The sequence below is a fragment of the Fragaria vesca genome, linkage group LG6 (genome assembly GCF_000184155.1).
Source record: "Fragaria vesca subsp. vesca linkage group LG6, FraVesHawaii_1.0, whole genome shotgun sequence".
In the NCBI taxonomy this organism is placed as follows: Eukaryota; Viridiplantae; Streptophyta; class Magnoliopsida; order Rosales; family Rosaceae; genus Fragaria; species Fragaria vesca.
This window is the reverse complement of record NC_020496.1, coordinates 23,339,956-23,353,987: the sequence shown is the minus strand read 5'-3', so window position 1 is coordinate 23,353,987 and position 14,032 is coordinate 23,339,956. Positions and strand designations below refer to the sequence as shown.

The 14,032-nt window shown below is 37.9% G+C and overlaps 3 protein-coding genes across 3 annotated transcripts in view; 1 reads left to right on the top strand and 2 right to left on the bottom strand.

Annotated features, from left to right (window-relative positions):
• Positions 1 to 631: 631 nt before the first annotated feature.
• On the bottom strand, positions 632 to 6,398 carry LOC101301794 (uncharacterized protein YqeH-like). The gene is made up of 5 exons (XM_004303576.1): positions 6,252 to 6,398; positions 6,064 to 6,168; positions 4,673 to 5,979; positions 3,836 to 4,003; positions 632 to 1,216 (listed from the first exon to the last, which is right to left on the bottom strand). Exons 2-5 carry the CDS (start codon positions 6,137 to 6,139, stop codon positions 866 to 868), a joined length of 1,902 nt encoding a protein of 633 aa, XP_004303624.1. The 5' UTR covers positions 6,140 to 6,168; positions 6,252 to 6,398; the 3' UTR covers positions 632 to 865.
• Positions 6,399 to 8,644: 2,246 nt separating this feature from the next.
• LOC101301507 (probable F-box protein At5g04010-like) lies at positions 8,645 to 9,712 on the top strand. Its single transcript, XM_004303575.1, has one exon. The coding sequence runs from the start codon at positions 8,695 to 8,697 to the stop codon at positions 9,430 to 9,432; it is 738 nt and encodes a 245-aa protein (XP_004303623.1). The 5' UTR covers positions 8,645 to 8,694; the 3' UTR covers positions 9,433 to 9,712.
• A 724-nt stretch (positions 9,713 to 10,436) lies between these two features.
• LOC101291854 overlaps positions 10,437 to 14,032 on the bottom strand; it is a 7,453-nt gene continuing 3,857 nt past the window's right edge. Inside the window, exons 8-11 of the mRNA XM_004305652.1 lie at positions 13,374 to 13,483; positions 13,181 to 13,239; positions 11,664 to 11,851; positions 10,437 to 10,625 (exon numbers count right to left, since the gene is read on the bottom strand). Of these exons, the coding sequence (XP_004305700.1) occupies positions 10,437 to 10,625; positions 11,664 to 11,851; positions 13,181 to 13,239; positions 13,374 to 13,483 (546 nt within the window). The remainder of the gene's footprint in view (positions 10,626 to 11,663; positions 11,852 to 13,180; positions 13,240 to 13,373; positions 13,484 to 14,032) is intronic.

Genomic DNA, 14,032 nt, shown 5'->3' with positions numbered 1-14,032 from the left:
GGACAAGGTTCCTCCTACTTATCCGTCAAGCAATAAAAGAATTCGCTTCAACGGAGCAAGCTGATGAACAAAGAGAAGAAAGAGTATCTTAAATTTGTTGCCGAGTGTTTCCTTTGTTTTTTTTGTTTTTTTTTGGATATGAAAGTTTAGGGAATGAATCAGGATTTTGTTGCCAAGTGTTTTGATCTAATAAAAAAGCCAAAAACGACTCTTCAAGCCATGAAGTTTTTAAGAATTGATCAATCTTGGTGATGGCTTCAATCTTCTCACTTAGCTTGTAAGAAATTCTAATGATAAACCTTTGTTGTTGATCAATTTCAAGAGAAAAGAAAGAACAATCAACATATTTGTACATGTTCTTCAAATTTTGTTCATCTTATGTAACTTGTGTCTGATGAAATATAAAGTTGATTCTTGAATACTAATTTGGTGTTTTATAGGTATTGGTTATATGAATCTGCGTTTGGTTGCCTTTCTGATTCATAGCACATATTTACGTAGACATGGATATGAAAGAAAAAGTCCCTGACCTGCCACGGTCTAGTGGTTACATATTTTGAATAAACAACACATTACTGATTCCTAGTTTCCTACTTCCTACAGACCTGTACTTTGCAATAGTCTGTTCAATGAAGTTAATTTCTTGCCTCCCAACAAAAAAATTCGTATCTTTTATCTCATATTTGTTGGTTCACAGTAGCAAACCAATTTAGGCCATCTTTTTTTTCTTGCAACTTTCACCTTCTTAATTTCTAACAGAGAAGTCACATCTTATCCTTTTGTAACACCCAAGCTGGCTTCTCAGAACTACAGGATCGATCTCGTGCAGTTATAAAGAAGCAAATCAATCATGCTCATCTTCATTTCAATTAACAGCCTCTGAAAGGGAATCTGCATTTTCCATTTCTAGCTTTTTCCTTTGAGCTTCAAGTTTACTCTGAGCACCAAGGGCCTCAGATATTGCTTTTGGAAGCCAAAACCCAGGTCTCTCAAGTGATGGTGCCCGATCAAGAACCAATGGTTCTCTCATTGTAATTTCGATACCATCATATGTCCATAATGCCAAAGTTGCTTCCCCTTTGAGACCCAAGGAAAACCAGCCTAAACCAGCTACAGCAATGTCGATGCTATTTACATCCCAACTTGCTCCAGACACTATGACTTCCCTCTCTTCCCATTTGCCTATGTCAGCAGCGCGATCAATGCCAATAGGAGGCTGAAAAAAGGCACAAGCACTTAAAGTTTGTAAATGAAAACCGAGGATATTATTCTAGTCCTTAAATCATTCCAAGGTAAAAAAGATACTAATATTGTGCATATGGAGTGAATAAGCAGTAGTAAAACTGTACTTCAGTTAATAATTATATGTTGATGGATTGGGGTTCCAAAAATGCTACCTCAGTACCACCCCTCCCCCCCTCACACACACACACTCGACGTTTCCATCTAGATGACCGAAAATTTTCTTTGAAAGGCAAAAATCTTATAAAGCTAATCAAATATTACCAAAGCATATTTGAGTGCAACGAAAGCAAGTCTGCAAACAGGTGTACTCACATAACCTATGAAGATCCATTTGCCATGGTAGATCATATAAATATTATCTAAGAAAATCCATTCTAATAACAATAGACAATAACAACAAACCGCAAAGAGGCGTCATACGTTTTGCCTTCCATATTATGCTGTGTTAATGGTAATCTAAAATAGTCAGACTGACAACTCAAACCATTCTTCCTGTATTGTTCAATCATTAAGCAATACTTGGTATTGGACACAGTGCGCACGGCAATGAACTTGGTATTTGGGAGACACGTCAATCTGTTTCTCATATAATGTTGTTGAAATTATCAAAATGCATTTAAAGAGTGGGAGAGCGATTATTCTCTTGTTTTTGGTCACATTTTACCTTTTAAAAGTCTAAGAAAAATGATTTTTAGACAATTGGACTGGATTTTATGAAAAAATAAAAAGTAAACAACAATGTTACAGTGGACTATTATGAGAAAGTATTGTTGTTCTAGAGGGTGGGGATTACATTCTGATTGGGCAAGAAGACCTTACGTGAAGGATCCCGAGTTAAGAGCTAAATTGGCTAAAGAGATGGGCTAACAATGAAAGCTGAGTAACACAAACATTGGTGAGAATCCAGTGCCGTACTACCTAAATTATCACCTCAAAAACAAAAACAAATGCAACTGACCAACAGACATTTCTTTTTTTCTTTTTCTTTTTTTTTTTGAAAGGCAGACATTTCTTTCTTTGGCATACATAAATATTGAGTTCATGCATATGAATGACAAAAAACAACCTAAAAGCGACATATAAACTTTTCAACCTAGGTGAATTATGAGGAAAATATTTCAAAATCCCCAGAAAACAAAATCAATGGAACTACCAACCTTAACATACTTCCGAAAATATTGATACCAAAAAACAGAAATAAAAGAGCCATATTCATTTATTAACTCAGATGAAGATGATATTGTAGCATAGTTAGAGCTGCTGCCTGGTTCTTCCTTCTCCCATCTTTACAGGGAGGCTAACCAGGTTGCAGACAAGATCGCAAAGCTAGCTCTTCGAGCTGGGTTTAATTTTTCTTGGGTGGGGTGATTCCTACTGAGTGTAGGACCTTCTTGGCCACTGTTCGTAACAGTTTTATTCTTTCTGATTAATAAAGAATGTCGTTTTCTTATTAAAAAAGAAGTTTATACTTTCAAATCCTCCTTGTAAAAATGTCTTCTTTTCTTCCGTTCATCTGACTTCTTACTTCATGAGACAAGAAAGCATTAATATAAGAACCATAGATACAGCCTAATTAGTTGGCAAGGCTAGAAAACAATGTCACATACTCCCATGGTCGAATGATTTCAACAGATAAGATGGCACTCCTCTACAACTGTACAGTTCATAAAGAGGGAACACATAATTTGCACTTAGCTCAGTTTGGCTCAACACAACCACCAAGCAACCTAATCTTGGTTCACTTTACCATTTTCTCGTGAAAGAATTCAGGTATAAACTCCTAAGATCAATCAAAGAAATGTTCTTTTTCTTTTCTTTTGCAGAACAATAATATATGCGAAGAAGAAAACTCATCCATTTTCAGGTTCATGTTACCTACTGATTATCATCACTTGACACTTTGACGTCTTTTCTGCTACTGTTTATTTTTACATTTCATTACAATAATAATTGATTCTTGTTTGCATTCCCCAGCTACTGATTCCTGTGGCTTCTATAGATAGGTAACTGCATGATGATTCAGTTAGGCTGTAGAGTCTAATTTCCATTTCCATTCATTTCTTCATATATTCTTCCTTTTCTCTATCACACCTATTGAATTCTCTTTGTTGTTAATCTCAGCATGTTTGAGGAGACAGCTTCTTCTTAAATTGCAAAGAAAAATTCTAAAAGAACCAGATTACTATTCACCAATACATACTAGGAATTAAAAGAGGGAATGTCCTTGATAATTCTATACCCTATTTCTAATACGGCATAAGAGGGCTACATAATTAGTGCTGCAAATTTTTATATCCAAAGTATCCCATTCAATCCTTTGTAGGGCCTTCTTTGCAGTAAAAATTACTTTTGAACCACTGCATAGCCAGTTTTCTCAATGCATCCACTCAATTTTGGTCACACTCAAACATAAAATACGCAATCTTAGCAATTTTCCTAGACAGAATTTCACATGGACGTCATTTAATATTACCTGCTGTTGTCAAAGGATATTTTTATCGGTTTAAATCCAAAGTTAATCGCACTGAATATGTGTGCTAGAAAATGACTAAGATTAGTAAAGATACATTCAAACTGGACAGAGAAATACCTGCAACCTAACGCCAATGTGTTTCCTCCAAGTCTCTTCAGCATTTTCTATCTTCCCCATATGTAAAGAAATATTTGGTGATGCCCAAATCGTGAAGTAAATTGTTTCAACAGAAGCTTGAATAAGGTCTACTCTCACTAACCCACCAATATGTATGGCCTGCCCTGCCTACAGATATCACACATAAAATTTTAGATCCAACAGAAGTTAGTTTTAATCAGACCTTCACCACAGAATTCAAAAGTCAATGCTCTTGCATCAACAAATTGCTTATGCATGAAAAGATTATTGGGATTTGTTTTTTTTTTCCAACTGATTAAAACCAGAAACTGAAAGATTGCTGCACAGATAACTTCAAGAAACAAATCATCTATTATTTAACACTGTGTTCTTCCCACATCACCTAAAATCAGAAGGTGGAATACTTGGCAAAAGCAAACATCAGAAACCGGCTTATCCTGAATTAAAATTAACAAAATAAAACACATGCACACACAAACAAACAAATACTAAATTTAAAAATACCAACAAGTCATTCCTAACCCATAACGTAGAATACAAAAACCAGGAGATGGATGCTTACAAGAGTTCAACCTCTTCACATATTGCAGGAAAGTGGTGACCAGTATTGAATAGGTTGTATAACATTCATATGCTAACGATGATTACGCTTTTTTCAACAATATGTGGGAATTCATTGCTAAGAGTTATAGTCTCAACAGTTAGTCCTATACTAGCTTTAGTCAAGAGATATGTATAACACAAAAAACACAAGATATGTACCTTTTACAGTAAAATTGGTCAAGAATTACAATTAAATGACACAACATTACTTGCCTTTATCCTATAAGTCCGAGGGCGAAGCTCCTTCCGTATTTCAACCATTTTCTGTTCATCCCTATTCAATCTCATGGAGACCAAATACGGATGTAAAAGTCCTGGAGTGTCAAATAATTTTGCCTTGGCCGACAAAATCCCTCCAACTCTCAGTATCCCTAATGTTGTGCCAGGAACTGGAGCTTCAGTTAACTTTGTAACCTTTGCCCCTTCTTTCTTTGCCAGCGCATTTATTAGAGTAGACTTGCCTGCATTTTGAGCTCCAACAACCCACACATTCCCTCGAGGACCTGCCAATTCTTTAAGAAAGGACAACAAATTCCTGACACCCATATCCTTATGAGCACTAACCAAATACACTCCACTTAGTTTAGGTCCCCCTCCAGCCTTAGCACGATGGCGTACCCATCTATCTAATCTAGAAGGTGAAACTTGTGATGGTAGGAGATCAACCTTTGTGGCCACAAGAACAAGCTTTGGCAGCTTTTTTCTAAACTTGGGATCATTCTCGGTTCCTCTCAACGCTTGAAACAATGACTTTGCTGCCCGTTTAGGGAACGAGCCATCAAAATCAACACAATCAACAACCATAACCACAACAGGATTGGCATTTGTAGCTGGTTTAATCAACCGGGTCGCAATCAACCTATCGAAATCAAAATCAGGCATCAAGTTTTCGGCTGCCTGGTTCTTCACCTGCCCATAATTTCTCAAAGAATGGCATCTTGCGCACACAGTAACCTCATCTCTCTCTTTCTGAGCCTCTCTAGCCATTCTCTTCTTTTCGGCTTTTGGAATCTTCTTCCTCTTCATTTTCTCTATAGTCTCCTCTTTGATGTTACCATACCCAACTCCAGGAGGAGCAAAACCATCCAAATCCAAATCATTCTCTTCTTCTCCCCCCAACAACTTAGCTTCCAAGTCATCTGAATCCCAGTCAAACTCATCACCCCCCATTTCCAAATCACTTTCCTCATAGCTACCCTCAATTTCATCAACAAACTCCTCCTCCTCTTCCTCTACCTCATCAACAAACTCTTCAACATCTGACAATTCTGATACAGTCAACTTCCTTTGCTTATAATACCCAGGAAGGTCTGGGTTGGTATCTTGCATATAAATTCCACAGCCAGGGCAAACTGGGCCATAGCTTTCATCCTCATCTCTTCCATCACTCAAAACTGGGGTTCTCCTCCTACTAATCTTCCCATGAACTTTCTGGATTGTTTCAATGCCTTGTTGTTTCTTTACAGCAAAACTTGTAAATGAAACCTTGTGGGTGTGTTTGTTTCTGTCTAAACTAAAGCCTAGAACCCAAAAAAAATACTTGTGTTATATAACAAGTGGGTTTCAGTTGAAGCTAGAAAAGAGGAAGAGGGAAGAGGGTTTACCAGTGGAGTCGTTGAGAAGCTTGAGGCTCAGCTTTGTAGTGGAAGAGAGAGTTGAAGTAGATAACAAGGTTGTCATTGTAGAAGCGGAAACAAATGCGACTCAATCTGAAAAACATTGTTGTTCAACTTGATTGCAAATTGATAGTTGCAGATTGGAATAATAATGGTAGTTGGAAGAATTTGAATACCTCTTTGATGATTGTCACGTCTCTTACTGGGGTTCTGAGGAATGATGGATTACCATGTCATTCTCGCGTGTATGTGTATCTTTTTGCACAGCTGAATCTCTTTCCTTCTTAACTGAGATAGAGATTTCAATTTGTCTCTTTGTATTCGTTTTCAGTGCCTCTACTTGTGTCTCTTATTTTCGTTTTTCTTTTTCCTTTCTTCTTTTAAAAATAATTAACGGATTCAAAAATAATTGGAAACGATAACCTTTTTTATCTTAATTAAATAAATTTTTTTTCAAAAAGATAACCTTTTTTTATCTTAATTCAATAATACTCTTTTTATTTTGATAAGAAACTAAAACAATTATATAGAAATCATGGAAGTGACAGGAAGGCACACAATGGTTTATAACACTAAAGATTAGAACATGAGAAGCTTCAGGTTGAACACAATCACCCCAAAAGCAAGACTACTCAACCTATGACCTAGATTTTCTTCCCTAAAACATGTTTGAACCGAAGCTAACCAATTTAGATTAGAATTCTGACAAAAAGAATAAAAAATAAATAAACAGGCTTAGATTAACGCTCTAGTATCTTGGATGATTTTGAGCAATCTCTATGCCTCTATGGTGGTGCAGACACTCCATTAATTATGTTGATAACAAGTTTGGAGTCTCCTTCTACTTCAATCTTGGTTAAGCCTCTCTCCCTTACACAAATGAGGTTATTCCGAAGAGCAAGCACTTCAACAACTGGATGATTTTGGATGATTTTGAGCAATCTTTATGCCTCTATGGTGGTACAGACAATCTAATATCTTGTGTCGAAAACAAGTTTGGTATCTCTTTTTACTTCAATCTTAGTTAAGCCTCTCTCCCTTGCACAAATGAGGTTGTTATGATTTTAGATGATTTTGAGCAATCACTATACCTCTATGGTGGTGCAGACACTCCATTACTTCTGTCGATAACAAATTTGGAGTCTCCTTCTACTTAAATCTTGGTTAAGCCTCTCTCGCTTGCACAAATAAGGTTGTTCCGAAGAGCAAGCACTTCAACAACTGGACCGGTTAAAGAACCAGAGTTCAAAGCAGTTGCCACTAGAGGTTTGCCATAAGGGTTCGAATTATAAAACCTCTACCTAGAGAATCACTTTAAACAAAACCATCAAATTAAGTTTATTTTGACCCAATCAAAAAGGGGTGGAATCCACCGTGATCATGTCTTATGCATTAATGGGAAAAAGAAAAAATTTATACATTGGCTAAATTTGATTCATTGCGAAGATGAGCACCGATACAATCCTTAGAAAAAAAAAAGAAATCAATAACAAGGAGCTTAGCACATCTTTTATAGGAGATACAAATAAAAAATTTAAACAAAAAAAAAAACTAACAATTTATATGAGCATGCCCAGCACTATAAATAACTTTTTTGTCTTTCAATAACTTTGAACGACAAAAAGTACCTTAAAGAATGGGTAAAACTTTGTGTTCCACCTTATGTTTGAAGGCACAGCTGATCCGGGTTTAACCATCATGATAGGGGCTATAGTGTTCAAGGCCTTCAAAGTTTTGTTGAAATTTTGACTAGTAGCCAAATGTGAGCAACCAAACCTTTCCCGAACATTACCATACCGATCATTGTGGTCCACAATGGTTAAGAACGTTGCTACCATCTCTTCAACACATATATACCATGTATCTTTTAAAAGCGTACTTTCTCTAATAATCGCACACAACTTTGAAAACATATTTGGATACATTCGGTGCAACTCTCGAAAGCTTTGGGGGTCTTCGATCTTTCAACAAACGATGCACATAGTGATATCCTTCCTAGTGATAGGTCTTCGTTTGAGCGGATGCTGTATACGTTGATGCATCATACTCATATTTTGGTCAAGGGTGGAGAGTTTTAGAGCTTTAAGCAAAATGTATCAGTAAGACGAAGTTGCTTTTAAATTTAGATTTTCATTTAGTTTAGTTCTAGTTTCAGTTTAACATACAATACATAGGGTTAATAATTTTATTAGAGACAGTGAAAAATTTCTCAACAATTATTGCCCCCAATAAACCGTTTCTTAGCTTCCATGATGTTTTTGGTGAGTACATTATTGGTGTTTTTACCATGCATTTCTTTTTCTGGAATACATAGCTAGCTTTCTACGTTGTTCTATGCCTTGTGCCCCTGTAGGAGTTGTAGCTAGCTGGAGGAGAGTTTTCGTGGTCGGCCAAAAAGAAAACAGCGCATGCATGTAAAATCACCACCGGCACGTGTATTCCGGTCAGAGTCGTCGACCAGACACATGCATCTTACGTGGCGACTCACAACCATGCATTGCAACACTTCCCTCCGCGTGTCCTCCACCCCTCCCCATAATAATAACCACCGCCCAGGTCCTCTTCAAATATCCACCACCGTTTCCATAACGACCTACGCTCTCGATCTGCAACTCCATCATGCTTCCATGGCAAGTCTTTGACCTTGTTTCTCACCATCTTGACCCCAAAACCCTGGCCGTTGCCTCTTGCGTCTGCAAGTCATGGTTCGCTTGCTTCTCCTCCGACCACGTTTGGCACCCCATTTGCACCACCCATTTCCCTTCTCTCTCTAACCTAAAGCTCACAAACGCCGCCCTTTCCTATTACCGCCTCTACGCCATGGCCTCCGCGGCTGCCAAGCGCCGCTTCCAGTCCCCATCCAAACCCTCCCTTGCCCTCCACAACCTCATCTTCGCAGTCAACGTCTTCAACCACAACAACGTTCTGATCGTAAGTCTTGAAAAACCCGGGGACGAGCTAGTCGTGGATGACAACGGTGTTTTCAAGTTCGATATTGATGTCGATAACTACGAGTATGAAGGTGTGGTGCTGGAGTCGGTGAGAGTTACGTGGAATGTGGTGTTGAAAGGGTGGAGAGGGGTTTTTAATATGTTGGAATGCCAAGGGAAGAAAGGGGTCGACTGGTGGTTCTGGGAGGAGCTGCCTTTGCCTGGCTGTTGCGCCAGCCTCGTCGATAGTGGTGTCGTGGCGGATTTGAGGTTGGAGTTTACTGATGATTCCAAAAGGGGTCAAAACAATGTTGATCATGTTGGGCGGATTAACAAAGTGAGCGTGGGGATGTTGAGTACAACAAAGTTGAGGTATGTCGGTGTAGATGATGGTCTAAGATACTTGCAGCACTTCCTTTATTATTGAGGAGCAAAACAGGTAGTGATGTCTCGGATGCATGTTCATAGGGTTTAGTTTATACAACATCATGTATATATGCAGCACTATGTATTTGCCACTTTTTTCAACTTGTAGAAATTTAATATGTTGGTGTTCTATGATCGATTAACGCAAAACATTGCCGAGCTACTGCATGTCGAATTTTGTTTATTTAATTATTTGAAGGTTGTATGTTCGGACTATATATCATGCTCAAATCCCATGTATGTACAAATCATGGAACGGGTGAGATGGAAAAACCGTTGTTTCTGATGATGGAAAATCAATGATGAAAAAATAGTATTGTAGTGAAAATCCACTAACATGAGAATGAAGAAAAAGAAAGTTGCAAACGTAGGATCTACCATACATCAACTTTTTTGAGATAAGCTCCACCTCATGACCGAGAGTTGGCTGCTGCTCCGAGCGGCGGTGAACAATAGCAGAAAGGTTTGGTCTGCCTGACTTTGCACCGGGGTTCTGTCATTTCTTTCAAAAGGGAACACAGCCTCAACCTGCTAACACCACAAACCATTAGGTTACGATTTTATCAAAACAAAAATTTGGACATTTGATTTTGCTTAATTTTCGCTGCAGCTTTCGTGTGGCTTAAATGTGAGGACGATGCGGTGGAGGATTGTGAAAGCTTCCTCAAAGCGCATCAGTTTGATCCGGGGAGGAAATAAATTTGGGGTTTCTGAAGCCATAACTCATAACATTGTAACTGAGAACGATGAAGGGTGTGTGATCATAGGTTTACATGCATGGAGAATAGAAGGTGATGCAAATTGTAGCCATCTATTTAATCATACAGCTTTTTTCTTTATGAAATTACATGAGTTCAAATTGAATGATATCCAATTTCTACGCGCGCGCTTGCTTCTGCAAGAATAATTAAGAAAAAACAAAACTATACAAGAAGTAAAGCAACAGAAAACTCCAAATTGGGTTCACAGATTCTTTTATCTTCCTAGTTGATAATCGTTCAAACTTCAAAGGGACTCTACAAACTGGGGGGCCTCTAGGTCTAGCTTTTGTCTCATGACACAGTGCATAAGCCAATCACTGCTGAAAGTGCATTTCCCCTTCTTTACAGCCAACACTACATCTTCCATGTCTTCGTCGCATGCCACAAAGATTGTTTTTGAAGCTTCATTTACTTTCTCCAGTCCATCAATTATCTGCAATGGATTCAATGAAGCTTTGTAACAAATAAAAAAATAAGGACACCAAAGAAATAAGACATTCACACAGCAGCACCCAAGAATGGAATTATGCAAGAAACGGCTATAAAAACCACAAAGTGCTTCATAACAATTGAGAGAGACAACACATAAACAGGCAGTAACATCCCAAAGGCAACACATTCCACAGAATAGTTAAGGAAGTTTGAGATTAACAAACTACTCCTGTCAAAACCATTACCATTTCTGACTAAAAAAAAAAAAAAACCATTACCATTAAGGTCCCATTTCATCCAGCGGAAAATAAATCCTGATACATGGGAGAACCATGACATGCCAAATGAATTATGTAGTAACAATTTGTTTCTCCCAAAATGGCAGAGAGACATTCAGATATCGACTCCCCCCTATTTCCGATCTCTATGTCATTATAGATAAAAAGAGAAAGGAAAACGATCAATTTCGAAAGTTATACTCTCTTATATTCACAACCATGTACTTGATAACCAGTAAATCAGTAAGGTTCAGATACAGTGACCATAGAAAGTTCCAACTTAGATGGAAAAGGAAGCAACCCGCAGAATTACATCATGGTCAAGTTGTGCATTCACATATGCACTTGGGAGAGTTCATTGCATTTTAGCATTTTGACATTTTGCATAACTTGGATTTTTGTAATTTTGTTGCTTACAATTTCTGGACATTTAACAAGGTAGAGAGCATTATTGAAGCACAAGACAGCAAGTAGTAAGCAAAAGAGTCAACTTATCATTTTATGATTGAACTTTAGTAAAGTAGAAAAACAGGTACCTTCAATCTGGTAGATTTCTTTTTTTATCTTTTCTTTTTAATTTTCGTTTGAGTAGATTTCATTTTCTGAAAAAATCATTTTAAAGGGACAACATACAAGTACAAGACTACACAGTACTGGAACCAAAGGCACACTTAACCTACATTCAAGCTTGACCAAGCGTCTGGACACACCGAAGAAATAATAATCTGAAAAGTAGAATCTTTATTCAGCAAAGAACTTACATTTCCACCAGAAAACTTGACAATGGTAGATAACATCTTTGCGGGGGGTTGAACATGAGCTGCTATGTATACATTATAGCCTTTAAGCAAGCCTTGAGGACTTCCTCTTGCTCTGAGAACTGCACTGCTCAGCTCAGCTCCATATCTAACAACATATTCTTCATCATGTAATATGTAAGGTAATTCATCTGCAAATGAGAACATTGTATAAAGATCTATGCATGGACATTTCTTGGTATGCCATCAATAGAAGTAAAGACAGACTTGGATTCCCATACTTTAATTCATTGAATCACGGTTGAAGCTGAAGTCCATGGAAAGAGAATTAAAAGGCATCATTTTGTTCTGTTTACTGCCAACTTCTGGTGGGAAATGACAAAGCGCGAGTTATTGGAAAGAGAGGTGATGTGTTGGGGAAACAGGTATTTACATAGATTATTACAATATGAAACTTCTTCACTGCTAGGATGGATATGTAATGAGTATATATTTCAGATATAGGGCAAATCTAAGATGTGGAAGATGGAAATTTTATGCCCCAGTCTCAGTTAGAGCTTGTGCTTGTCTTATCTAGAACAGACATGAAATGTGGATACGGAATTTTCTTCGAAATCTTGTTCAAGGCTGTTGATGGATAACTGAAACTCTTTCTAACATCGCTCCCTTTTCTGTACTATGAAAGGCCTTAACATAAACAAGGTTAATACCTGTATTATGGTTCCGAGGAGGAAAATTATAGTCCTCTTCACTCTCCTGGTCAACGGTGTCCAATGTGCAAACTTGAAGCTGAGGGTGTGAAATTTTCTCTTCCAAAGACTTTGCCCGGTTGCTTTATATCTTTATAAAAAAAAGGTTGTATAGGGAGTCTAACTTGGGCAGTGACTCCTCTCTCCTTCTGGGTCATTTGGATGGTGTGGAACAAACGAAGTTTGAAGGAGAGGGGAGAAGCTGGACTTCTTGGATGGATAGGTTCTGATAGTGAGCTTCAGTTATTTCAGAATTTAAGCTGCAGTTCAGTTTCATTGGGTTACTGTTATCAGTGTTATGTTGGTTTGTCAGCTTTTTTTTAGGTGTATTTTATTTCTCAGTGGATGTCTTGTCCACTGCTGCTCTTCGTTCCTTTTTCATAAATTTCAGTTTACCCCCTCAACTTTTAGGTCTAAAATCAGTTCGATACTTCATCTTTTTTTAAATCAGTTTCATCTCTAAACTTTCAAAATGACATCAATCTCGACCAAAATAACCAAAATAGCCCCCATTACCAAGAGAGAGAGGGGGTAAAAAATTAACAAGGGCTATTTTAGTCATTTTGGTCGAGATTGATGTCATTTTGAAAGTTTAGAGATGAAACTGATTAAAAAAAAGATGAGGTATCGAACTGATTTTAGACCTAAAGTTCAGAGGGGTAAACTGAAATTTATTCCTTTTTAATAAATTTCAGATACCTATAAAAAACTGAATCCAAGATACCTATGAAAAACTGAAAGTGCAACACATTGTAATTATGTTAGACTCACCGGCATATCTTCCTTGTCGAAAGCTTTCTTTTAACCAACTGGGAGAAACTATCCAAGCTCTGCACAGCAAATATAAGAAATCATATTTAAATAGAAAATAAACTGACCATCATATCTTCCTTGTTACACTAGCTAGCAATGACAGGACAAAAGATGACAAATTTAAATAGCTCAACTGAGTTTGAGTACTGACCCTGAACAAAGAGCTGTGCAGAAATTCAGAGTTGTTCTCACTTTCCCAGTGACAACATGTGTACTAGTACTCCCATTACAAGTAACAGCACCACCAAGGTCCTCAATTACCTACACATTCACCAAATTTAAATATAAGCAAACTCATATATATATATATATATATGTGAAGCGCCCCAGAAGACTCCAGCAACGTCCCCGACCACTTTCCCTCTCCGGCGAGTCCATTCTTTTCCAGTTTTCCGGCGATCGACTTTGTTTGAAGTTTTAGGTGATCTCGCCGGAAAACTGGAAAAAAAGGACTCGCGGGGGAGAGAAAGTGGTCAGGGACGCTGCTAGAGTCTTCTGGGATGGAGGCGCGCCGTCACCGGCGGTGGAGAACGGACGGACGTCCGCACTTTAAGCCAAGTGCGGACATCCGCTTCACATCCTCTATATATATATATATAACGGACGAACGTCCGCACTTTAAGCTCTACATCCTCTGTGTGTGTCTGATCAGGTGCGGACGTCCGCACCAAAGTTTTGGTGGGGATTTCCATTTTTGCACCACTTCCCGATCAAATTTCCTCAAACTTCATTCTAGACATATCTAGATCATCTTGTGTAGATCATCTCTGCAAAATTTCAGCCAATTTGGTGATCGTTAAGGCCCTCAAA

Coding starts and splice junctions, on each gene's coding strand:
- LOC101301794 (XM_004303576.1), bottom strand. CDS start 6,139: ATGACAACCTTGTTATCTACTTCAACTCTCTCTTCCACTACAAAGCTG. Junction 5,980..6,063: donor GCTTCTCAACGACTCCACTG/GTAAACCCTCTT, acceptor TTTGGGTTCTAG/GCTTTAGTTTAGACAGAAAC. Junction 1,217..3,835: donor ACATTGGCGTTAGGTTGCAG/GTATTTCTCTGT, acceptor GCCTTTTTTCAG/CCTCCTATTGGCATTGATCG.
- LOC101301507 (XM_004303575.1), top strand. CDS start 8,695: ATGCTTCCATGGCAAGTCTTTGACCTTGTTTCTCACCATCTTGACCCC.